Source organism: Ciconia boyciana, chromosome 2 (assembly GCF_034638445.1).
Source record: "Ciconia boyciana chromosome 2, ASM3463844v1, whole genome shotgun sequence".
Taxonomy (NCBI): Eukaryota; Metazoa; Chordata; class Aves; order Ciconiiformes; family Ciconiidae; genus Ciconia; species Ciconia boyciana.
The window spans coordinates 51,899,089-51,924,638 of NC_132935.1; the positions used below are offsets into that span (position 1 = coordinate 51,899,089).

Below are 25,550 nucleotides of genomic sequence, written 5' to 3' on the forward strand. Positions count from 1 at the left end.
ACAGGGTCAATAAGCCACCTCCATCACAGCCCCCCAAATACACTCCAGTTCAGAGAACTGCAGCTTCCAGATAATCTCTGGGTGCTCCAGCATCCTACAGGAGCAGCAAGGAGCACAAGATGGAGCAACTACACGACCCTTGGGCTTTTCCCAAAGAACGAGCGCAGCAGCTCTGGAATCAGAAACAACAGACAAAATCTCTTGTACCCACTCCCCGTGAGCTATACAACTGCCCAATATTAGCTGCCTTGTATTTGTGAGAACAATGTCTTCTTAACTGAAAAAAATCACACTGAAAACTAACAAAAAGTTAATGATTTTTTTTTTAACCAAGAATTTTCCATCTGAATTAAGTATTTTGGAATTTAACTTTGAGAGTTTCTAGTTGGTGTAACAACAAAATGCAAACAATTTGCACAGGGAAAAAAAAAAAAATCAGGGTTTCACTTTTTTCATTTTGTTCTGATGTACCATAGAAGGCCTCCAAAACCTCACTCATAACTCCCAGGTAAAGTACAAGTAATGGAGAGAGAAACGATTAATATCAAGTTTTTCATATTTTTGCCTTTCTAGAAGATTCCTCGAAGGATGAGAAAACTATAGGAATTCTTCTCCTCATTAAAGCTAAACAGGCATGTCTGAAGACTCTGCCAAGACAACATTTCTTCCAGTTATTTGCCCCAATTCATTGACATCATAAAGGTATCCCTGAGTATACATACAGAAATAACACTACAAAAAAGGTATTCTAAACATTTTCCCACTCTGTACACGAGGATTTTCTCTCGGTAGTAAGAAGTTAATGAAGTGTTAATGCAGTAATATAAAGCTGTATTATAGGAGTCCCCACTTCTGGGGGGAAAAAAAAATCAGGAAAAATACAGGAAGACCTGGTTTGTGGGGGAAAAAAGAAAAAACATCTGTACATCATGAAGAAGCAGAAAAAGACAAACCTAACTTCTTTCTAACTTTGCAAATGGTCGTTAAAGCAAGTGAAGTTACAGACAGAGCATTGCAACTATGGATGTTATGTACAAAAATTGCTCATTTACAGGAATAGCAACATACTCTTCCAGTTGTTTTGCCAAATCTTGCAAAGATTTGGCATGTTCCTCAGCCCTCACCACCAACGGTTCTTTGCTTGCTGATAAGGAGTGATTTGTCAGCTTTTCATTCATATCCTTCCTTGCTCCATCCAGCTGAGCAGCTAGGCTTTCATATTCCTATGGGTTTATAAAGATAAAATTTTATTTGTATTCATACATGTTTGATTTTGTCCTCGTCTCCTTCAGTGTTACATATACCTTGCACCTGAGGAGACCAAAGGGAAAAACATTCCCTTCCAACTTACTCTGCAGGTTACTGGAAACAACTGCTAGTCATTACATTATGCTTCTAGACCCATTATGTAAAAACAAACCCTGCTGTACTGAGTCAGACCAAAGGCCCTTCTAGCCCAGTATCCTGTCTCTGACAGTGGCTAAAAGCAATTGCCTAGAAAGAAATACAAGAATAGCACAATCATTTATGATATTTCTCACAGATATTCTCCCAAATTCAGATATCTGCAGTTCAGTGTCTTCCTCAGACTCATCACAGCTTTCAATAAGCTTCTCTTACAGAAACCTGTGCAGGCAGGCTCCCTTTGCACCCAGGATGGGCTGTGAGATCCTTCCCTTTTTGGAAGGCTAGATAAGCCTCGTGTCCTAGCCATTGAGCTATGCTACCCATTACAGTGACAGCAAGATATTGGGGGTTTTAACCTTAACTTAAGAAGGTTAACTATACCTCTTTGCTCTTCTGCAATAATCCAAGTACACTGTTAGCTTGCGTCAGGGAAGATCGGGCAGAGCTCAGAATATCCAGGATACTGTTCTGTTGTACATTTGTCTCCTCAATCCGTTTCTGAGGAAAAAGAAAAGGTTGAAAAACATGTGATTGGGTTAAAAATGAGAGGCAGGGAAAGCCATATCTACCTAATCTAGCTTGCAGTAGGATTTACCAAAGGTAGTATCGCTGTGTTAATCAGATGCCTATAGTGTTTAGGGACTAAAGCTATCCTACTGATTAGGAGAGTGAGAAAGCTCAGGAGTCTGCAGTAGTAGAGCATACAGCTGGGCACCAGGCTATAGTAGTTCAGTTATTAAAGCTCAGGCAAAGTAAAAGTAGTACGGGTCAGCTGAGACAAACTGTCAGGACAGACCATCTCTCAAACCTGGAAACTTCAAACCTGGTAACTTTAAAAACAGCTCCCTGGTGACTACCCTGATCTTTTCTGTTCTCTCAAACGCAGAAATAAAATGATTACACTATCTCTTCATCTGGGGATGTAAACAGAAAGGGGGTGTGAAACCTCCCCACCTTATCATCTTGAAAGCTCTGAGGGGAAAACGAATGAAGCTCCTTGATCTAGAGCAGCCCTGTGACAATCCACAGCATAGATCTAGGGTAATGGCACACCACAAACACAGCCAGACAAGTGGTGTTGCAGGAAAGGATGCATTAGCTCTTTTCAGCTGGGTTTCTATCATTGTAACATGTCAAATCTCTCTCTACCAGAGAAGTGTATCAGGAGATTTGACTTGTGCAGATGCATCCATCTTTTAAGACAACTGTGCATACTTGTGTGGCACACGTATTGTACGGTCCATGCACATAAAGGTACAATTAAATATTGAAAGGGACAGTTGAATGTACAAATTCTTTTGTTCAAGCAGTGTTAGCAAACTGGATGGACACGAGTGTGCTAAAACAGTGATATACTTCAGCAAAACCACAATTAATTTAAAAGAATGGGTCCTGCAACACACCCTTATTTCTTGTACTATTTCACCAGCTCTAAGAAATCAAGCACTGCTCCGGAATGACAGCTGTTTCTTGTCACCTTTCTAATGAGACCTCAGAAGCAGTTCTGTAGAGTATCTGATATAATGCCCAAATAATTTAACAGTGTTGCACACATTATTGCTCCCATCTTTCATGGCTGTTAAAGCCAAATACTTGAAGGAACTTATGAGAAGTACATCAGCATCAGGGATTTGATCTATAAGAGGAAACAAAAAGGCTAGTGGCAGCTGAAGAGAAGGGCTAGGCAGAGACTCTGAGCTATATCTTGGTCAGACTGTCCTGGTCCCACAAAGAGGCCGCAAGTGCAAGTAGACTACATTTATACCTGTCCATACATACATCAAAAGGTGGAAAGAGACCTTGGAGGAAGTCTAAAGAATTAGTGCTACTTGGCTTTGCAAGGTCAAAAGCAACAATCAAAAGCATTTCTTATCTCCTGAGGTTTAACTTTCTTCTCCCGAACCCTGACGTTACCTTAATGTCTTCCAACAGAACTCCATTATCTCTGTTTAAGTTTTCAGCCTGCTTGATTTGTCCCGTCGCCTCATTCAGAGCTTCACGAAGGTCAGTGATTTTGGATTCATACTCATTCAATGAATCCCTCACAATTTTAATAAGCCCATGATTTTCCTGGTGGTACTTTTGTAGTTCATTCTTAATACGTGCCAGTACTGCAGTATCAGGACCAGAAAGAAAAGTTTTGTTCAGAGAAGAAGGGAACCAGAACAAACTTCCTTCAAAAGGGCTTGACATTTAGGATTAGAAAAGCTGTGGTTGTGTGAAATACTGAATATCCTTTGCAGTGCTAATTTTAGTGTTACTATAGCAGAGATGCTATTCAGCATCTCTCTGGATCAAATCTGCTCACAAGTTTGCTGCTGCAGACACAGAGCACAGAAAAACATTTATTTGGCTATTTCTAAATTAAGTAAAGATGAAGATGGTCTGCAAATACTGAATCATTTTCTTTTTCTACATGGAACTAACACAATTTCATCAACAACTTCATCTACAATGTAGACATCTACATCTGCGCTAGTCAAAGCTTCCTCTGTAATCAATGGAGAGATACAGGCACATTTCATCTCAAAGAAGGTAGAAACATAAAAAAGGTCAAATGAATCACACTCTTAAGAGCGCCCATTTCACTGCCTGCAAGATAGAATACAGAAGAGTTACTCAGAGGTAGGTATCAAAGTTAGGGGAAATTACTATCACTCGTAAGGTCTTTCACATTTCTCCACTATACCCCTGGTTAGGAGATAAGGCTGTGACTTTGCTGTTCTTGCTGCCTCTAATGTCCAGAATCAGGTTTCTGAATGTCCCAGTCAAATACATGCAGAGAACATAAAAGGGAGTACAACTAGTACAACTAAAACTTCTGAACTTCCTTATCCTTGTATGATCTGGCCCTTGGACTACCCTAGCAGCTTCTTAAAATCTGTTGTTAAATTACATGTGTAATTTCTCTAATAGCTGCATGTGCCATAGCTTATATATTATAATACACCAAAGCGCTGCATGATTGGCTACGTCTTTGTTTTACTGTGATTCATCAGTTATTAAAGAAGGATCTACTGGGTTTCTTCCCCAGCTCAACTCATGAGCTCAACTAAAAATGCCTTTAAATCCTCTCCAGAACTACCACTTTCCTGTTGACTAACAACTGCTACAGATCCCAGGGATACATTGCAAAATGCCCCTCCCTGCACTCCATCCCAAATAATCAATAATGCTTCAGATTTAAGATTGATCTTTCTAGAGAGTAAGAAGCTGAGAGAACAAGGCCTTACACAGCTGAGCTTCTGTTCTCTCCTTCTCCGCCTCTGCTTGAAGTTGGCCAAAGTTGCGGTTTCGCATCTCCGTCATCATGCGTTGAGCTTCGGCCAGTTCTTTGGCAGCATCTCCCAAGGGCAAGTTGTTACTTTCTGCATTTGTACCAGCTATTTGTTCCAAGAACACTGAAAACAAGTATTGTCAAAGTCAAAGAGAGGATGCGCTTAAGCCTATGCAAAAGACACAAACGAGAGGGCCCATCTCTTTTCTGAAAAAGGCATGCCTATTCCTGAATTCCTTAATGAAGCAGATTCATTTTGCATTAATTGTATTAAGCTGAAAAATATCCCATGTCACACAACCAGAGCTAGTAAGATGGCATCGGGCTTGAAATTTGTCCCAAATGACCAAGTTCACAGCAATAATTTTAAGCTTCTAACTTAGAAGAGACTATGATAGCAACCCAGACTAAAGTCACACTAAAGTCAGGATAGCCTATTGCTCTAAATGTCCCTGTGGTAAAGCTTCTCTGTCCTTATTCACCATATAGGGAAGGTAGACTCCTAAAGTAACATTATATATTAGATTTCTAACAGGAATAGTGAATTCCACAGCTATGTCTAAATTCTGATTTATGAAGTTTTTTTCTAAGAAGTTGTTTTCTTAATTCATGCTTAATTAAGAATATTGTAAATAAACTGAAAAGATTCCATAAAACAAAACATGTTATGGAGTTAGAAACTATTTTTACCTTGTATATTGTTGACAACTACTTGTATTCGTGAAACCAAATCCTTTCCTTTCTGATTAATTTCGCCAAAATTATTAAATAACATCTCAGCTGCTTTGTAGTTCACTTCAGCCTAGCAAGGGAAAAAACTGATTAGATTAAAAATACCTGGATACAACATGCTAATATGTAGTCAAGAGATGTGTATTTTTAAATTGATTTGGTAAGTCACCTTTTCCTGGAGAGCATCTAAATCATGATTTAGGTTAATGAATTCTGTCTCCAACTCATCTACCTTTGAACCCTGATTACGAACAACAGAATGGTAATTGTTCAATAAGACCTGAAAAGAAAGAAAAAACATAATCCAATAAATCACCCATACACAGGAGACAAAAAGCTAAAATTCACTGGGTTAGATCTTTACCCAAGATAAATAAAAGCAGCATTACTGACATGAAGGCTGACCAATTGCTGCCCAAAACCTCAGCTTTTTTATCTGTGAGTATAGCAACTGCTATTCCAACCAAAGAAAATTTTTTTAGGATGAATTTTGGTATTGGCAAATGGAATGTTGGGGTTTTTTGGTAATGCAGAGACATGAAGTGCTGGAAAAAGACAGAGCTATAGAGAAACCTCAGAGATATAGCTTTGAAGGTGAGCAGGCCTCAGAAAAAGCAGAGATACTGATTCTCTTTCAGAGCATGTCATGGAAACAATAGCTGTCTTCTAACAGGTGAAGCCCAGTGCTGTCAGCATCTGGTATTTGATATCAAAAGTTGATGTATGTTTCCTTGCAAGCTGACAAAAAGATGGTATAAGTTCAGCTCTTATCCGCTTAATCTGAAATCCACTTTTCTGTTTATGTGTGCCTACCTTTAAGTCCTTGATGCGTGTTTCCAGACGTCTCATCTGCTCCAGTGTGTGGGTACTTGCATGGACATTTTGCAGCTGAGATTTAATCAGCTGAAGCTCGTCACCTATTGTGCTCAAATCCTTCAGCAGTGTAATTACACAGCTATCACAAGCTGGAGGGAGCATGAGCAAAGGAAAAAAATATATATATTATTGGTATTTGGTGCAGAGAATATTTCACTGAGTACATTAATAAATGAGATGCAATGGAAACACTTTGATGCTTGTCACCTGGTCCCACCTGAAGAACAAAGGCAACAAAGCCCACAGTATTAAGGAGAGTGACCAAAACCAGAAATAAGGAGGAAGCCCCATTTACATCTGGCTAGCTGACCACCTCTTTTATAATTTTTCCAAGTGTTTGGTTGAATGTTTCTTTTAAAAGATTCATTACAGGACACCTCCAGTCCTTTTTAAACTCTGCCACCCTTAAGAGAGTCATCAGTATATGTCTGAAGTCAGCAGACAGCAATCTAAGTGCAGTTCTATTTTATTACTTACAGTCACAATCTTCATTTGGATCCACATCTTTTGGTTCGTTATTGAAACATTCTGAAATCACAAGACTTTCATCAGTAACCAAAGCTTTCTTATAGAAATACTACTATTGCATTTTTGCCCTCACTTTTCATGGTTGGAAGCCATTAAAACACAGTGCTGCCCCTTCATAAATCCATACCCACTGTGAACAAGCTGAAATGCCCAGAAGGCTTGAGCTTGCCAAAACATTCAGCTCCCACTTATGCCTTGCTGAGATCAATACCTTTTTCATCTCTCAAAGGAAACTGACTGTAACCCCCCCCAATATATGCTACTTGGGTAGCAGCAGGAGCCTCTCTCACATCAAGTGTGCTGAATGTATTGCTAGAATTTGCCTAGAATAACACCACTGCGACTGGAGCCAAGACTGCATTGTTAAAGCATTTTACTCAGAACATAGGTTCAAACCCCTTTATCTACTTCAGCATCCACGTTCAAACCGCAGATTCGGATTCCCCAAAGGATGTCTTACCCACAAGCAACTAAGAAATGTTTATGGCCTTCCTTCATACCTGTCACAGCTTGCAAGATTAAGGGATTAATCAAGCTTGAGAGAAATCCACGGTGTGTTCATGGAAGGAGGCACTGTATGTAACCCAAGGCATGGAGCTTGGACCACAGAAACGGGTGGTATGTAGCAAACGTTGCCCTCAGACTTTCCAACAAGCTAGCACAAATGACTGCCTGTCCAGTGTGCTGTTTTGTTTGTTTGTTTTACAAACCCTGTTATAAGAAGCTTAACATTCTTCAGGTGCACGTGGGATTGTAACATCCTGGGATCCTAACTTCTAGGAGGTAGGAGAAGAACTGGCTCCTAAAAATGCCATCATATAAGATAGGAGTCTCCCCGCCTTGATGCCCAAGTCCATTTTACAGGCTTGGTCCTACTGCCAAACTCATCTCCTCTTGAAAATGAAAAGGGCTGTGCATGTCTTTTGCTCTAAGGAAAAGGATGCACTCGGGGTATAGGCTGCTGCTGTCAAGAGTCAACAACAGCTTGCAACTGTGAGAGGTTACAGTGATAAAATTGGACCTGAACTTTAACAGCAGCATGAAACAGCCTGGAACAAACTGCCTAGCTGTGCCATTTCCTTTGGCACTTGCACATTAAGTCATCAGGAAGTAAAATGGAATTGGTAGCAAGCACTGCTGCCAAAAGAAGACAAGTCAAAGAATGTATTTGTAAGAGAACGAAGGAAATTATTCCTAAATTCAAATACCCGTGCAGTTCTGCTGTTATGTAATTCAGCTAACACCAGACACATTTCAACTGTCACTGTGAAGTACCAATTAAATAAAACTATTATTACAGCTTGTGCACAAACAACATCAGCCAAGAAACGGTGAAATGAAAAAGTCTGGCCAAGTGCCGAACATCACGCACAAGAAACCTGCTAGAACATGCTGTGCTGATGATCACAGAGGGTTTTACTCCTAATGTGGAGAAAGAGACAGCTGATCAGAATATAGAGTTGGAGACAAACTGAAAACAAACTGGCTTGTTGAATTTTGCCCTACTGTCACGGTTTAACCCCAACCAGCAACTAAGCACCATGCAGCTGCTCACTCACTCCCCCCCTGGTGGGACGGGAGAGAGAACTGAAGAGCAAAAGTGAGAAAACTTGTGGGTTGAGATAAGAACAGTTTAATAATGGAAATAACATCTAATAATAATAATCATAACAACAACAATAATAATTTTTTAAAAATGGTAATGAAAAGGAAAACAACAAGAAAGAGAGAAACAAAACCCAGAGAAAAAAAAACTCAAGTGATGCAACTGCTCACCATCCGCTGACCGATCCCAGCCCATCCCTGAGCAGCAATCACTGCCCCATGGCCAACTCCCCCCAGCTTATATACTGCGCACGATGTCATATGGTATGGAATAACCCTTTGGACAGTTTGGGTTAGTTGTCCTAGCTATGCTCCCTCCCAGCTTCTTGTGCCCCTCCTCGCTGGCAGAGTATGGGAAGCTGAAAAGTCCTTGACTTAGTATAAATACTGCTTAGCAACAACTAAAATACTAGTGTGTTATCACATTATTCTCATGCTAAATCCAAAATACAGCACTATACCAGCTACTAGGAAGAAAATTAACTCTATCCCAGCCGAAACCAGGACACCTATGCATTAGTTTGTCCTAGCAAACTCTTGCTTCAAGAAGAAAGGAATGAAAAAACATCAAGCACTGCTTGGATCTGTTCCACACAAGGTATAAATATAATAAAGATGTATTACTTCAATAAAGAAATATGAAATGAGAACTAGCTATTGAAAAATTGCACCAGCTGCCAACAGCAATTCATATCACTTGCTGGTTTTCTAATTTCTGTGACCAAGGAAAAATAAGGTGATCCTTGGCAGTCATTTGAATGCAGTATGAAGAGCAGTGCAGAGAAATGAAGAGCATGGAAATATTAGGAATTATTAATTTGACATTTCACTAACATCTGAGGAGGAAAAGCTGCCTACAGGGAAAGGGGAATTTTTAATTTTAAATTTTAATTTTATTGGGGAATGAAAATATGGGCCAACCAAGGTCCTTTTCAGGAGCAGTGGCCTATGTGTTTCTGAACAGAAATGAGTATCCCAAGGGATTAAAGTGAATTGAAGTAAAGACAGTCTGAGGAATGTAGGCTCAGGCCCTTTACTTCAGAACTATAATAGATAAAGCAAATATATGCCAATGGCATAATATTCTCATAAGATCTTACTAGTAGTGCAGTACACGTGTGACTGATACTGGGAAAATCACAGATGTCTTAGATGGCAGAATGGTGTAGAGCAGGATTTATAAAACAGCCTCCTGAGTCAGTTCCTAACCTCCACTGTAAACACAGTTAGCTTGGATACCTAAGATGGCAGTGCCTGATGCAGATTCTGAAGATGTCACTGATCTGTCCCAAATACATTTTAAAAATGCATACTGAGACTGCTCAGTTTCATAAGCCCATAACACAAACTGGCAAGATATGACTTAACCATGTCAGAAGAGGAACCATAATGCATTTAAAAACATACCCGTGAAACAGAAAAACAAAACAAAATTGGTAGTATTCATCAAAGGAAATAGATGATAAAATGGCTTACAAGGGTGAACTCGATTACTCAGGACAGCCCTTGTACTACCATGGTGTTATGTTTTAGGAAACCTTACTTTTTGTCAAAAATGATCTGCATTTCCTGTAAGTCTACATCTTTCCTTCAGTTCAACTGATCTAAGTACCTTCCTTCTCTGCTTCCCAGAGAGAAAACAATGCTCCCTTCCATGTTCATAGGCCCTCACGTACCTCCAGTCAGGCGGTCACAGCTAGCCAGCTGTCCATTATTGTTACAATTACATATCTGGCAGTAGCCTCCATATTTTTGTGGATTTCCAAAATATCCTGGAGCACAGCTAGATAAAGAGATACAAATAATTTTTATTAAATATTTGAAGCTGCTTTTGTGAAATACTTTCCCTTGACAAAAAACCCAGTTATTCTCCTGAATAAACTTTCAAGAACTTTTGATTTCATGTCTTGACTTAGACAAAAAGGGTGTATTTTTGGTTTACAGTATCCTCTGCACTATGCTAAAAATATCTTCCCAAATACTGCAGATTTTTTTTCTAAAAATAAAAGAACTTCCACAATGCTCATATAGGAATAGGTCACTTAATCTGAAAGAACACAATGCACACAGATACATACATATATAGAGAATTTGGCAAAGCTTAACCCAGCAAACCACACCATTCTGGTCTGTGATCCCACCAGAAAACACATATGAAGGAGGATCATACTGCAAGCACATGTTGAGATTTCAAAACAGCAATGGCACTGAATGACATTATCACCTTTCTGCTGGGTGATACCTCCTCTTGCCATCTGCCAGCAAAGAAGTCTGTGTGAGTGATCCGTAAATATTTTATAGGTAAAATATATTGCCCAGACTGGCTAGCTAATATTTCTAGAAGACACTCTGTTGTAAGATCTATAGGAGCGGTAATGCATGATTAAAGAGCCATGATGAGCAGCTGAGGTACAGCTAGATCTGGAAGAGAAAATCTGTCTATAACCTGCAGCTTAGATGTCAAAGGTAACAGTCTTGAAGCACAAGACAATGTGCTACTGGAGGTATTGTCTTCAGGTGAGACATCATGACTTATTGGCCTCAAGTTTCCAAACCAGATAACACCACTCCATTATGCTTAAATTCCCCCTGGATTTCAAACTCAGTGAAATTGCTTCCTCTGCCTGCCAGAAACCGCCATGCTCTTCCTCTTGTGCTTTGCCAAACTGCTGCAATCTTCCAGCAAAAGAGATGGCTTCAGTGTTGTGTTTGTAGGCTCCACCTGTGGAGCACATCAGAATGATCTGGGATGAAGGATATGGTGTTAATGTGGTTGCTGTTGGATAACTACGAAAACTGAAGCACCATCAGGTACATTGGAGGAAACAGGAAAATGTTTTTAACTTGAAAAAGGAAAAGTGGGAGTCACTGTTATCAGAAAGAGTGGCAAGGATAAGGCAAGACACAGGGCACTTAAGCGAAGAGGCTGACATTTCTCTTTTTGGTAAAAATTGTGTAGTGACTAAATAGGCTGTAGAGAATTGTTTACATTTCTTCAGGGAGTGTTGGGTTTACATCTAGAATTATACTATAGCACCACACTATAGCAGCTGTTTATATAAACAGATACTCCCTAAGCGTGTGCATACTACGCATATGCATACATCCATATATTACCCAATACAGACATACCTCCTTTTATGGTGCCTCTCAAAAACCTTGGTCTTGAGAAACAAGTCACTTACCGTTCACAACGAACTCCAGTATAGCCTTCTTTGCAGAGACATTGAATTTCTTCACCATTTGCCACACAGCCAGTTGCAAATCTTTAAGAAGCAAAAAACATTATGGTAAGCACATCATCAAATAGGTTTTACACTCTAGAGGCTAAGCTCAGTTAAATGACTTTCAGATTACAAAGTTTTTATACCACCAAATTACTTCTCAGCTAATTTAATTGCCTCTAGATAAATTGCTGTGACTAATTCTTTGAAGTTTCATATTTTTCCTCTAAATTCTTTCCTTAGACAAAAAAATAATAATTTCCTGACCCTCTGGACTGAGTATAATAGTTCATTACCCAAAGGAATGCCTAAAATAAACCTTAATAGTGATGTTGTAAAATAAAACAAGTCTGGGTAGCTATTTTATCTTAGTAGGCAAGAATCAATAGCCTATGCTAGACAACACTTCCTCCTGTTTGGATAGCTTGTTTTTTTTTTTTTAATGGATGGAAACATTAGAGGATATTTTCATGTAGCTAATATTGTTTGGGTTTTTTTTAACTAAGGCAGAATAGAATTGTGCACCATTTTGGGGAGCTCTAGAGTATATCTGGTTAATGCAATGAACATTTTTGTCTGCTTTTTCTAGCAGATTAATCTAGATTCACATTTCTCTGTGGAGGAAAACCATTATTTGGCTGATGTTTGGTAAGGAGAAGGCAGGAGGCAAAGTGGGGATAGCCCATGTTTGCTATTTCCATTTTTTAACCTATGAAGAGTTGGTTAAAGAAAGTCTGTGTATCAAAGACAGATGTCTGCACTAAGAATTACATATAACTTGACTAGGTGGAAAACTGTCAACTCCAATAATGCCAGGTGGGGTGCATTTCCTACGACAGAAATGGTATTTACCACCCTAATGTGCAGCTATGAAACTGCACGGGTTTATGGTCTCCCTAGGTATTTCAGCACTCTTAAAGCACAAGATGACCAAAAATATGTTCAGTCAGCCTCAGGCACCTGCACCTGCAGAAGAGGCCAATGCTGTCGAAACCAGATCTATCAGAGAGTTCTCTGATAAATGAAAAACCTGTCTATTGTCTGCTAGTGTAAATCTCTTACTTAAGGCTACTTGGTGTTTGCTAATGTACCTGGCAAATACTATGTGGTACCTTTAGCAATTTATAGCTTAGTTTTTTTAAAATAATATTTTTTATTTAACACATTTCACATTTCAGAACTGACCAATGATGACAAACAATGTGGCTAAACATACTATGCATTTAAAATGCAATTTACTGCCCAATTTTAAAAGCCTGGCAACTTTATTAGATCCAAGGAAATTTAATTTTTTCTAGCTCAGTATGTTTGCACTTCAAATGGAGCTTCCACCTGAAGAGCAACCATACTCTTTCAGAACTCTAGATACGTGCTTAAAAGCTTTAACATTTTTATATTATTTTTGCATCTTACTAAATTTTCTGAATTCATATAAAAGGCTTGTTTCATCGTTGTCACTTATCTCCTAGACAGAGTAATGGTGTTAAACGTGAGACTAAAGATAACTTACATCATGCTTTTCAGTAAACAAGAAAGATTCTGGATATGCCCAGTAAGGGAAAAGACTTCCATCCTATATTTCTCAGTATGAAGGAGTTACTGGTGGTTTTGTGCATAAGCCCATTACAACTGCCTGTGGCTCCCCCATGCAATGAGCAGTGTGCCTTTGTGGTTCAGGAACTGAGTGAGAATTGGAATACTCAGCTTATTAAAAAAGGCAGTACCATGAGACAAGAGCACCAAGTTACTGCTGGTCTAACATGCCTCAAATGGGTCTGATGCCCCACCATGTCGGGTGATATGAGAGTACAGGAAAAGATCATTATCCTCCTATGGTAGCAAGTTCTTTTTCTTATTTTCTTTTTCCCCTCCCCTTTACCCTCTGCTTGACTACCCGTGACCTTTTACTGTACCTGTTTGTATAAGGGCAAGGACACACCCGACAGGAACCTTGAGTGGCATCTCCAAAATACCCATCTTTACAGCGCTCACATTTCTCCCCAGCAGTATTATACTGACAGTTCTTAAAAGGAAACAAGCAAGACAGTTATCAGTGCTTTACCACTCAATATGGCTTTATTATTATTTTAAAAAAATTATAACCAATCTACTCAGAGGATATGTTCTTTCCCTTCCACATAATCAAGCATTTACTGCCAAACTGCCTTCATGACCAGGATAGATTGATTCCAGTCATTCTGTAATTGTAGAAAGCACGATTTGCTTACCATTGTGCAAAAGCAACATACAAATAAGCAGCATTAAACATATTTTTAAAGAAATTCAATCAGATGCATAGTTTAAGGAACATTCTATTAATGCACTCTCTTGTCTTGATATTTCAATTAAATGTCTTGATATTTGAATTAAAAATCACTATGTTTAAATGGAACAGTAGATTTTGCATTTTAACACTAATTAGAAGGCAGATATAATTTAAAAGCATGCAATTAATTGAGCCCAAGTACATTCTTAAAAAAATCCCATTAAATTAATACAAAAAGTATTTATCTTAGTAGATTCAGATCAGAATTGAATTTCATGTACTTTCTTCAGTGTATATGTAATTCTTATTTATCTGGGGTAACTGGAATAAATAACGAAAAGCAAAGGCTAGGAAAACAATTGAAACTGATACAACGGAGCCACTTTTTCCACGACAAAATTGTTGGGAGTTATGTCTTATTTTAGAAACATTCTTATTCCTGGTGCTGTCTAATTGTCACATACATTCAGTTGGACTCAATGATCTTAAAGGTCTTTTCCAACCTAAATGATTCTCTGATTCTATGATTCTACCTTTATACATTATGGGAAGAGGATGAGCAAGTTGCTTTTGCATTACCTAAAGCGATGCTAATTTAAAATAGAAGTTGTTCAAATACATTTTTGAGCAGCCATAAAAATTCCATGTGACCAACACTCAATAGGCATTAAAGCTCCCAAGTTCTAAAACTGTCTTCATCAATGTGCAACAGACTGATCCAGTGTCCCACAGAGCTGAGGGTGTACTAATAAAGTGAAAGATGGAAAAAGAAAGTGGGAAATTGGCTGGAAGCAGTCACTGAGCAGATCGCACTCCCATTTCATGAACTTAGACGGCTTAGGGCTATGGTTGAAGGCCTACTACCATGTTTTGCAGCAGAGCAGCTTTTTTCCCTACAAATGAGAAACCGTTCTCTCTCCCACCTCTTACACTCCATTCTCCTCCACATTTCTTCACACCCAGATTCCTTCAACCACATCAACAGCCCTTCCCTCAGACTCTGCATGTAGTAACCCCTAATTTGTTTTCATTTTGGTTAAAGAACTAAATTTGTGGCTCACTTGTGAAAGATCCTGAGAAAGAACAGGAAAAGCTCTGGTTCACATATGGGCCATTTAACTAGGGGAAGCTAAAGTAATGTGAAGGCACTATGTTTGTAAAAGGAACCATTTTAAAACGCAGCCTCTGTAAAAGCTGGTGCATATATTCCTGCAAAAAGCTAATGGAAAATTCAGAATGTTTCTGAATAATTACTGCACATTTTGATAAACCTGAAGAATATATTAAACTGCAAAAGAGTAAGAGAGGTATTTAAAAATATTTGTGTTGGTTTCATCTTGGAGCAACCTCCCCCCCCAAGTTATCTCCTGGCTTTTGTTTTGCTCACTCTGTCTGTAGAAACTGAAGCAATTCCATGACTGCCGAAGAAAGTTTAAGCTATTTCACATATAAGCCACTCGGAATGTGCCATGCTGTTCCTCTAGCTACATGGCGTAGAAGGACTGGAGAACATAATCCAGTGCCCCCAAGGCATGGTGGAATGAAGCCAGAGCAGCAACTCCCTCATGCGTCTTCAAGTTTCATAGGGCCAGAGACACCCTTGGAGTCACAGCATCTCCAAACCATCAAGTATTGCAAACTCTGAAAGGAAGACTCTCAGCTGACCCCATATGCACCCATATGGTACAGGGAAGTGAGAGAAGAGCGTGTCAGGGCCACAACAGAAACACCTATGTACATGGGGTTACGTGACATGAAACAACATGTCGTGGGACGGGCTAGTCTCAGCACCGTGCTGCTGCTGAGGGGACTTGCCTTTCAGGAGGAGGGGCAGGGACCACGAGGACACAAAGCGTGATTAATGGCAGAGGGACAGCTTTTCCCCACACATGAGAACCAGTGCTTCTGTCTTCTCCACCTCCTCCTGTATTCTGTTCTCCTCCACTTTCAGCAGTGCAGCACCGCACCCCTCTCCTTCCACCAGCACACAGCAGGATAGCTATCACCTGAGCTGGGGAGGATTGCACTGCTGCCACAGAGGAAAGAGTCAGCCTGGGCTTGGCCTCACAAAGCCTTCTGTGGAGGCTGTCGCTGGAGAGAAGCGGACATGTGAAGGTACTGGGGCCCAGTGCTCCAGGTGAGCAGGAAGAAGGAGCCCAAGTGAGCAAGCTTTGCACTTTGGATATGAAACTTGATGACTCTGCTTTGGGAAGCCTCCTTGCCTTCTCTGCACCGCTGCAGGTCTTTGTCCCATGGCTGCTCTACAGAGACAAACTTGTTCCTTATAGGTGGAGGCTCATGATGGAAATATAGGCCCTCTGGGCTTTCATTTTTCACCGCATTATCCTGGATGACTTTGCTTGCCCTAAATTTTGTCCCAGGGCCAAGTGTCAATTTAACTCTACCTGAAAATTAAACCAGCTGTGACAAGGAGGGGACAAAGAGAAACCTAAAGCACATACTTCACGAGGTAAGAGTGAAATCTGCTTTTTTTCCTTTATAATTTTCATCTGAAGTAAAACTTCCTCGTCTTTATAGCTCTGCTGCGGCACTTTCCTGTCACGGCCTGCCCTGCCTCTCCAAAGCAGCAGCCTGTAAGTCATCCCCCAGAACGTGCTGAATTGGTTTATAGTTTCCGTTAAAGCAAGAGGGTTGGTTGAGACAAAGTCGGGGGGAATGACACAACGCGCAGGAATGCACCGCAGGCAGAACAGATGCAGCACGAACAAGGAAGAAATAACAGAGAAGACAGACCATGAAAGATGTTGGCAAGGTTCTTGTTCATACAGTAAGTGAAAAATTAGTGAAAAGTTTTAAAGTGGGAATTTTTCAGAACAAACTGTTCAAAGAAGCGTCAGGGATATATGCTGGAGAAGCACAGTCGGCCAAACGTCACACTTGCATTGCTACGAGGGCTGATCCACTGCCATGAGGCTGCTTTAGGTTTAATACGGTATGCCAGGGAGTGAAATCTGCCCCACTGTACCTTCTGTAACAGCTGAAATGTTCTAATTAATCTAACTTCAACCCCCTTTATCTCATCTTATTTAATGCAGTATTTTTAATCCATCTAGCTGTAAATTAAGATAAGTGGTGATTTACTGATGCTGATTAAACACACGATCCTGCAAAGACTATGCTATGCATGAATGTGCTATTTGTCAGCATTGGCAAACCCTAGTATATATGTATAAAACTAAGGACTGCATATGCCAGGATAAAACCCCATATTTATTATAAATAACTGCAAACACTTACATATGTGCTAATTTAGTGACCTTTTGTACCATGAGCTAACAAAAAATATAGGAGAAAGAAGAAAACAAAAACAAGGACACAAATTATTCTGATCACCCACAGTTACATTAAGCATACATGTAAGTGTATGCAACTTGCACTCATTAACAGTACAAGATATAGAGAATGAAGCATGCAAGGATTATTTTTAGTTGCTAGGAATTTAACAATACTATATAGTGCATACTGCTGTAAGGTAAATTTTTTTCTCCTTTTTTTCAAATTAATTTCTTGAACATTAGTATTTACTTACAATACATTTTCCAGTACCATCTTGACACCTATTTGAATTTCCATTGCAGTTGCAGGGGAGACAGTGTCCAGTAAATAGTCCTTTATTCTCACGATAAAATCCAAGGCCACATTCCTAGGCAGTAAGCAGAGAGAAAAAAAATAGTGAGTGTTGGTGGAAAGAAAGTTTTACAGATTATGGGAAGGGCATTTTGAAATTGTTTGCCATTTCCAAGGAGTAGTGGAGGTGTACGTTTCCTGGCAAGCTCTTCTAAGCCATTATTATTGCTTAAATAGTAAGTGTTTTAACACAACAAATGACAATTAAGAATGGAGCTGAAGAAGTTTCAGCCTAAGCATCTGAACCCCGTGCTCTACACTTTGTGGTAGTGGGGATTTTATCAGCTTGACTCTAACCTCTGAGCAAAACACATTTCCTGTGGCTACGTACAAAGGTGTACAATATGACTTTTAAACCACAGAAAAAGATTTAGATATAGATTCATACTACAGTCTTCTCAAAGAATAATCCTCCTGGGGGCTATTACAAGTCAAATGAAGCACGTGATTGGGAAAAGCTAGCATGGATTCACCAAGGGTGAGTCGTGCTTGACAAACCTGATTGCCTTCTACGACAAAGCAACCTGCTCAGTTGATTTGGGGCAAGTGGACATTGTCTACCTGGATTTCTGCAAGGCTTTCAATACGGTTTCCCACAGCCTCCTAGAGATACTGATGCATTACGGTCTAGACAAGTGGTTTGTGCAGTGAGTGGGGAACTGGCTGACAGGCTGCACCCAGAGGGTGGTGGTAAATAGCTCCTTTTAGAACTGGCAACCTGTAACAAACGGAGTCCCCCAGGGATCGATATTGGGCCCAATGCTGTTTAATATTTTCATAAATGATCTGGATGATGGGATCAAGTGTACCCTGATGAAGTTTGCCGATGATACCAAACTGAGTGGGGAAGTGGACACTTCAGAAGGGGGAGCCACCCTGCAGGAAGAGCTGGATAGGCTGGAAGAGTGGGCTAACAAGAGCCTTATGAAGTTCAACAAAGACAAATGTAAGGTCTTGCACCTGGGAAAACATAATCCAGGAGTGCAACACAGGCTGGGATCTACCAAGCTGGGGAGCAGCTCTGTGGAAAGGGACCTAGGGGTCCTGGTGGACAACAAGCTTAACATGAGTGAACAGTGTGCTGCTGCAGCAAAGAAAGTCAACAGGATGCTGGGTTGCATCAAGGGCATTACCAGCAGAGATAAAGAAGTCATTATCCCACTCTACTCAGCACTTGTCAGGCCACACCTGGAATACTGTTCAGTTTTGCTCCTTGCCATACAAAACCGATGTGGACATGCTGGAGAGGGTCCAGAGAAGGGCCACAAAGATGATCAAAGGACTGGGAAGCCTGTCATATGAGGAAAGGCTGAGAGAACTGGGTTTGTTCAGCCTTGAGAAAAGAAGGCTTAGGGGAGACCTTATTACCATGTTCCAGTATTTAAAGGGTGGCTACAAAGAAGATGGAGACTCCCTTTCTACAAGGAGTCACATGGAAGAGGCGAAGGGTAATGGGTACAAGTTACTCCTGGGGAGATTCCTATTGGACACAAGAGGAAAATTTTTCACAATGAGGACAATCAGCCATTGGAATAATCTCCCCAGGGAAGTGGTGGATTCCCCAACATTGGACACTTTTAAGATTCGACTGGACAGGGTGCTGGGCCATCTTGTCTAGACCGTGCTTTTGCCAAGAAAGGTTGGAGCAGATGATCCTTGAGGTCCCTTCCAACCTGGTATTCTATGATTCTATGAACATATGGAAATCTCACATATTAGCTAGTGGTTACATTAAATATTTATCTTAATTTAACTACGGTGTATTCCTTGGAAATACTTCTAATGAGGTATCTCTTACATGAATTCATCATGACTTCCACAATAAGTCTACCTAGAGCTATAGAAAGCCATGCTTAGACAGAGCTAGGTGATATAACAAAACACACAGCAGTCTAATTTCTAAGTACAGGCTTGTCCCAGAGACCTGGGAAGCTTGAGAAGAATGTTCAGCTATTGAGGGCACAGGAGCAGGAGCACAGCCTGTCGTATCAAAGTCAGGTTTAAATAGGGAGCTGAACCAGAGGAAGATTATGAACTAAAACAAGACACATGAAGTTTGTTAGCCTACACCAGGAAGGCAGTAACTAATATGTTAAAGCCAGGTTCTTGCTTGGCATGGGCAGGGAAAGCACAAGGGTAGGGAAAGTATAAGGAACTCTTCCTGGGCGTGGAGCCTTCCCATATACAGACCAATTCAAAAATTCATGCTCACCTTCTCTGCTCACTATCCTCCTGGCACACCAACTACACCAAAAATGACTGGACATAAGTCTATTGCTTCTATTCCCTAACTCGTTTTCACTAGTAACTAAGCTGGTGTGGTGCAAGGAAGATCAGAGGCTATATGGAAGCGGGGAGAAAGCAGTGCTCCCCACAAAGCAAACACCTCCCAGGTTCCTGCCTCCAGCAATGTACTTCTGCACCATACCTATACCTCACCTGTACCTCACCATTAGGGGCTGGCCCCAATGAGATTCAGAAAACAAGTGACAGTTGAAATTTAAAGCCATAAATCTTTTCTCATAGCAATTGCACCATCAAGACTGATGGGACTAATCTGAAGAGCAAAGGGTTTGCGGGACAGTGTCTCAAATCATGTACCAGTGGTTTGAGGTGTAAGTATTTATGCAGGGACAGGATTAACCAGTGAATTTATCAACCATGTAACTACCAGAGAAAAAAAAAAAATTCACCTCTCCCAAAGCAGATCCCAAAAGGAATATTGAGTTATTGCTGTTTAAACAACAAAGGTGCTAGTGGCACCTTTGCCTTCTTTACATGTGGGATAGATGGGGGGAAAAAAAAAAAGTATGCAGAATACAAATATCATCAACAGCTTTTAATACTGACTTCAGTGTGAGCAGGGACTGAATTTAGAAGCACTTGAAATTTTTCAGATACATTTTTAAAAGGGTGGATATGTTCCTTGAACAACAGGGAGCCAATATACACATCTTCTGAAGAAACCAGGGCCTGAAATACATTAAACTGCATGACTAAGTAAAATATAGGCTCTAATGCATAGAAATTTTATTTACTGAAAGTCTCTTTTTGGAGAGCAAAATGAATCACTCATTTTAAAAATATATCCAAATGCATTTGGAAAAAATCTATGCAGCTTTTTGTTTTTCTATTTATGCTGTCTTTAAAACAACACATTTGGAGTACGTGGGCACTTTGTTGTCAAAGCAGCATTCATGATACTGAGAAATTGATTCCGTACGAAGATAAAGCTCTAGGCACTTTCAAGTGCTTAGCAGTTCAGGCTGACTGTTTTCAAGTAAACAAGAATTTAAAAGAAGCTTCTCGCACACACATTTGTTAGCAAAGTACTTAGAGATATAAGATTAGCCTTCTTATTACTTTTATATTAAGTAATTTAGAAATTGTTATCAAGTTAGTTCATTTAAAAACAAAGAGAAAGGAGGAAGCAAGCGAGAAAGGGAAAATTAACAAATTACCTGTCTCGGGTAAAAATCCCTTTGAACTTGCTGCTGCTGACTCCTCTCCTGAAGGTGAGGATACCACAGCCTCTGTTGCAGGCCTTGTGCTAAGCAACACCCCAGGGCTACTAACGTGACAACCAGCCATCCTACATTCCTCGGCCCCTTCACCTGGGCCATCATTTTACTTTAGCTCCACTGTGAACATACACTGCTATCCTTCTGGCGCTCACCCCTTCTCTTATACTCTCCCTTCTCCAGCTTCTGACTCAGATTAATGAGGCTCTGTGCTGTGATGGGCCCCACCTTTAAACTTTATACATGAGTCAAGTTGTACAGCACACATTACCATTCCTGAGGTTAACAAGTAACCCCGCAGTTCCTGTAGCTCATTATATACCTAAATCGGGGTGTGGCAGGCATCACCTCCTCCCCACCTAAGGCAGCCAGACAGAGCTAGGTGATTACAGCAGTAAATCACTGCCTGAGTAATGCTGTATAAACATACGGGGCTTAGGAACTACCCAGGTGAGTGTCTTGATCACTTCCTTTGGCTATGTATTTCCACTAGGTTATATAAAAAAACCCAACACCTTAGTTTATGAAGGCAGTATGTTGAAAGCAATGGGACGGCAGTAGGGATTTCAGTCAATGCTCGTCAATTTGCATGTGGCACAGAACATAAAATGTGTGAAAAAATGAGTTTCTAGAAATATTTCCAAAATGGTATTCGGCAGATGATGAAGAGCTGCCCTGAGCAGTAGATGTACACGCAGGACATAAGCCAACCGTAAATGTTTTGTTCAGTCTCTCTGCAGCTGCTCTGGTCTAGATACTATTCTTTCATTCTCATTTCGAAAACATTTACAAGGTTAGTACAGCAATTGCTGCTTTATGGTAACCCTCAACCATTTTTTGACAGAATAATTCCTCATATTTTGTGCACTTTGTACACCGCTTATCTCTCCAGTACTTTACTTTATTCTGCTGCCTTGAGTGCTTACACATGGGAACAGTCAAGCTCTAAGCTAAGCAAAGTGACAACCAAAAGAACTACAGTTACAGGAACAGCATCAGGGATAGGATATACAGTTGCGTCTAGGATTTCACCATTCTTCAGGTAACAGCATTACTTTGCAGTGCTTACATTGTCTTTCATAAGTATATCTCCAAATATTTTTTTTTTAATATTTTAACTTCAGCTTTCAAATATTTTCCTATAAAAATAGGAAAAGTGTTAGTCACTCTGTGAAAATAGGAAAGTATCCAGAATTGTCTAGGTTCAGGTTACTTCCCTTGGACCTTATCATGTATTTCCCTGATAAAATAAGGAACCTTGTCCACATGTAGGGTCTCAGAGACTTTGATCAAGTCAACTCTGACCTTCCCTCCATTAAAGTAAGTATCGACCGAGATTATTCAGCCTCTCGTAGGGCATCACAGAAGAATCCCTCATTATAGTGCCTTACACATGTAAAATGACATTCACAGTTCCGCAAAAGCAATCATGAGTTGAATAACCCTACAGTGCTTCTTAGACAGTGAAAGTATTTGAGCCATTGAAAGTGCACAGGCTTACAAGAAGCATGTTTAATTACTTTAATAACTAGCCTGTTCCTCTAACTAAACCAGTAGGTATAGCTGTAGGCAAGAGAGGAGATAATGGTACAGTATGGAGGCAAACGCTTCCTACCTGACATGAGTCACCAGCGTACTCCGGAGGGCAGGAGCATGTCTCTACACTGTATGCAATGCTGCCGCTTCCTGCGCTGGTGGCTTCTTCCAGCCCAACCTCACCCAGGGTTAATCGCTGAGTCTCCGTGAAGTAAAGGCCTCTGATATGTAAGCCATCTAGTCTAGACAGGATTATCATCAGTTCTTCTCTGGATACAAGGTTATTGCTGCTGGCATGCCTGAAGTTTCCCTGCACATTAAGGGTACAAAATGAGCAAAGCCCTGCTGCTTCTTAAAAAGAGTATCATCTGCAAAGAAGACAGGATGACAGAAAAAGGGAGAAAAACCCCATGGAACAGACCCCTATAGTGCCAATTAGTGTGAGGTGAAATAGACATCAGGAAAATAAATATAACGAATGTAAACACAGGATAGGTGGGAAAAGGAATAATGAGCATAAAAAGGGATGTACCCTTTACTTTGCAAGGTACATATGGCTTTGGGGTATCGAAAAGTGAAGAAGCATATAGGTGCTTCTTCAGTCATCCAAATTTCTTTGAGGTATCACCCACCAAATCATAAAAGGGTGGAGGAAAATGCTTTTATTTTTACGAGTAAGCGACGTCCTAGAAGTCTAATCTTTGAGGGCTCCTTCACATGCTTTCTTGCTGCTAATAGACAGAGCATTACTGAAAATGGAATCTGGCTTGAAGAAACATCTTCCGCTGGAGAAACAGCGGCTGAGGGGAGACCTTATCGCTCTCTACAACTACATGAAAGGAGGTTGTAGTGAGGTGGGTGTTGGTCTCTTCTGCCAAGTAACTAGTGGTAGGACGAGAGGAAATGGCCTCAAGTTGCATCAGGAGAGGTTTAGATTGGATATTAGGAAAAATTTCTTTACTGAAAGGGTGGTCAAGCATTGGAACAAGCTGCCCAGAGAGGTGGTGGAGTCACCATCCCTGGAGAAGTTAAAAAAATGTGTAGATGTGGCACTTCAGGACATGGTTTAGTAGGCATGGAGGTGTTGGGTTGACGGTTGGACTAGATGATCCTAGAGGTCTTTTCCAACCTTAATGATTCTGTGATTCTATGATCTTTTTTGCCTATATATGAGACAGAAATAAATAACCTAGTTGGACCTTCTGAGCACAGATTTAAGGTAGGAATAATTCCTACTAAGTTCACCTGCCTGAATGTTGGACACCCATTCTAAACTAGGTAGTTAGACACCAAGTAAAACAGATAACAGTTCATTCCATCCCTGTTAAGTACAGTCTGGGGCTGCAATGAATCATCTTCCATTGATGACTGATTCAGTATTACTCCACTGGCCCTGGAGGGAGTGCTAAGGGCTAAATTGGACAAGATGCCTAACTTAGAGATGCTAAAATTAGGTGGCATGAACCAGAACCTAGGTTCAATGTGGCAGTAAAGAGAGAGAAAAAATGTTTATATTTAAGGTCTACAGTATTTAAGTTCATATTCATTAACATTATCAAGTATTTGGTATTTCTGCATGTATTACCTGCGTATTTTTTATGTGCCACTGGGAAGAAAAGGGAAGGCCATTCCATTTTCATTTCTTACCTCAACTAGCTGCACACGGCCATAATATTGACGGTCAGGCAGTGGGTTGTTGGGATCCATATAAACAACTTTCATTTGCTGGCCCTATGTGAGAATGAGGATATAACATTGCCATTTCACTACTTTTTGTGGTAAAGTGTTCAAATGCAATAAAATTTGGTGAAGCACATTAATCCTGTTCTTTGGGGGATAAAAACTAAGTAATACGAGGAAAACTGTATGTGATTTTGTCAGTGAAGTGGTATAGCAAGCACTGTGTTCTAGTGTCATCAGGGTTTTCACTGCTCTTGCCTACTAACAACCTTACTTTCAAATAAAACACCAAAAGAATTAAATTAATGCTGACCAATTTTCACAGGAACTAGTTATTACGTTTGAGTAAAAATATTTTTGCATTTTCAAACACTCTCCTTTGCATCCTGGTGCACAAACAACTTTGGATACTACTGTAGTAGTTTATGAGGCATGTTTCCCAATAAGAATCCTAGAATACTGAATTGGTATTTCTGATGGTCTGAAGAAACAAAACCACCCCGTTGGGAATGTCAACAAACAGTAAAAGATTTCAATTTTGGCCCTAAAGTGGTTAAATTAAAAAACTGTTAACCTAAAATGCATTTTTACTTCAGTCCCTTGAAGCCTTATAATTATGCTTAATTTTATGCTGAAGAAAATTCTCACAGAAAATTAGACTAATTACACATGGAATCCAGGGCATATTTTGCAGCGTCAAGGCTATACTTGTTGACAAGTGTGCAAGGCATTAATTAATTTTTTTCCACAGGTGCATTTTACAGAGAAAATTCTGTTTTATGTTTTTATTTGCTCTCAAGTCAGTTATGCTTAATAATATGTTACTTTGGCAACAGAGATAGGTGTGTTGACAGCTTTGAGCAAAATGCAGTAAAATCACTTTTATAGAAATGCAGCAGGTTGCTATAAAAGTTAAGCACACTGTAGGAGCAAAATTTGCCATAGTTGTGAGGTAACAGAAAAAAATCATGGTATTGTTATTGCTTGAAATAAAATAATATTTCAAAACTTACTGTTAGTTGTATATCAGGTCTCTTATCCAGAAGAACCATGCCCTCACTAGGTAAGCCAAAAGATTTCACTTGGTAACTTAGGAAGCCACCATATGAAGAAAGCTATAATAAAATGCACAGGACCAGAGATACTTTACTGCACTATTGCTTGATATTAATATAACTTTGTATTCAAGTTTACCCCATTTTCCAGCACTGTAAATAATATATTCACTCTTTGTTCTTTAGTCCAAATAT

General features: G+C 40.0%; 1 protein-coding gene across 1 annotated transcript in view; it reads right to left on the reverse strand.

Annotated features, from left to right (window-relative positions):
- LAMA3 (laminin subunit alpha 3) overlaps positions 1-25,550 on the reverse strand; it is a 121,723-nt gene that overhangs the window by 20,583 nt on the left and 75,590 nt on the right. The window contains exons 39-53 of the mRNA XM_072852611.1: positions 25,314-25,415; positions 24,268-24,351; positions 22,700-22,930; positions 17,466-17,579; positions 13,563-13,672; positions 11,611-11,691; positions 10,102-10,208; positions 6,770-6,820; positions 6,230-6,381; positions 5,586-5,696; positions 5,375-5,486; positions 4,641-4,808; positions 3,322-3,518; positions 1,789-1,905; positions 1,069-1,223 (exon numbers count right to left, since the gene is read on the reverse strand). Coding sequence (XP_072708712.1) covers positions 1,069-1,223; positions 1,789-1,905; positions 3,322-3,518; positions 4,641-4,808; positions 5,375-5,486; positions 5,586-5,696; positions 6,230-6,381; positions 6,770-6,820; positions 10,102-10,208; positions 11,611-11,691; positions 13,563-13,672; positions 17,466-17,579; positions 22,700-22,930; positions 24,268-24,351; positions 25,314-25,415 — 1,892 coding nt within the window. The remainder of the gene's footprint in view (positions 1-1,068; positions 1,224-1,788; positions 1,906-3,321; positions 3,519-4,640; positions 4,809-5,374; positions 5,487-5,585; positions 5,697-6,229; positions 6,382-6,769; positions 6,821-10,101; positions 10,209-11,610; positions 11,692-13,562; positions 13,673-17,465; positions 17,580-22,699; positions 22,931-24,267; positions 24,352-25,313; positions 25,416-25,550) is intronic.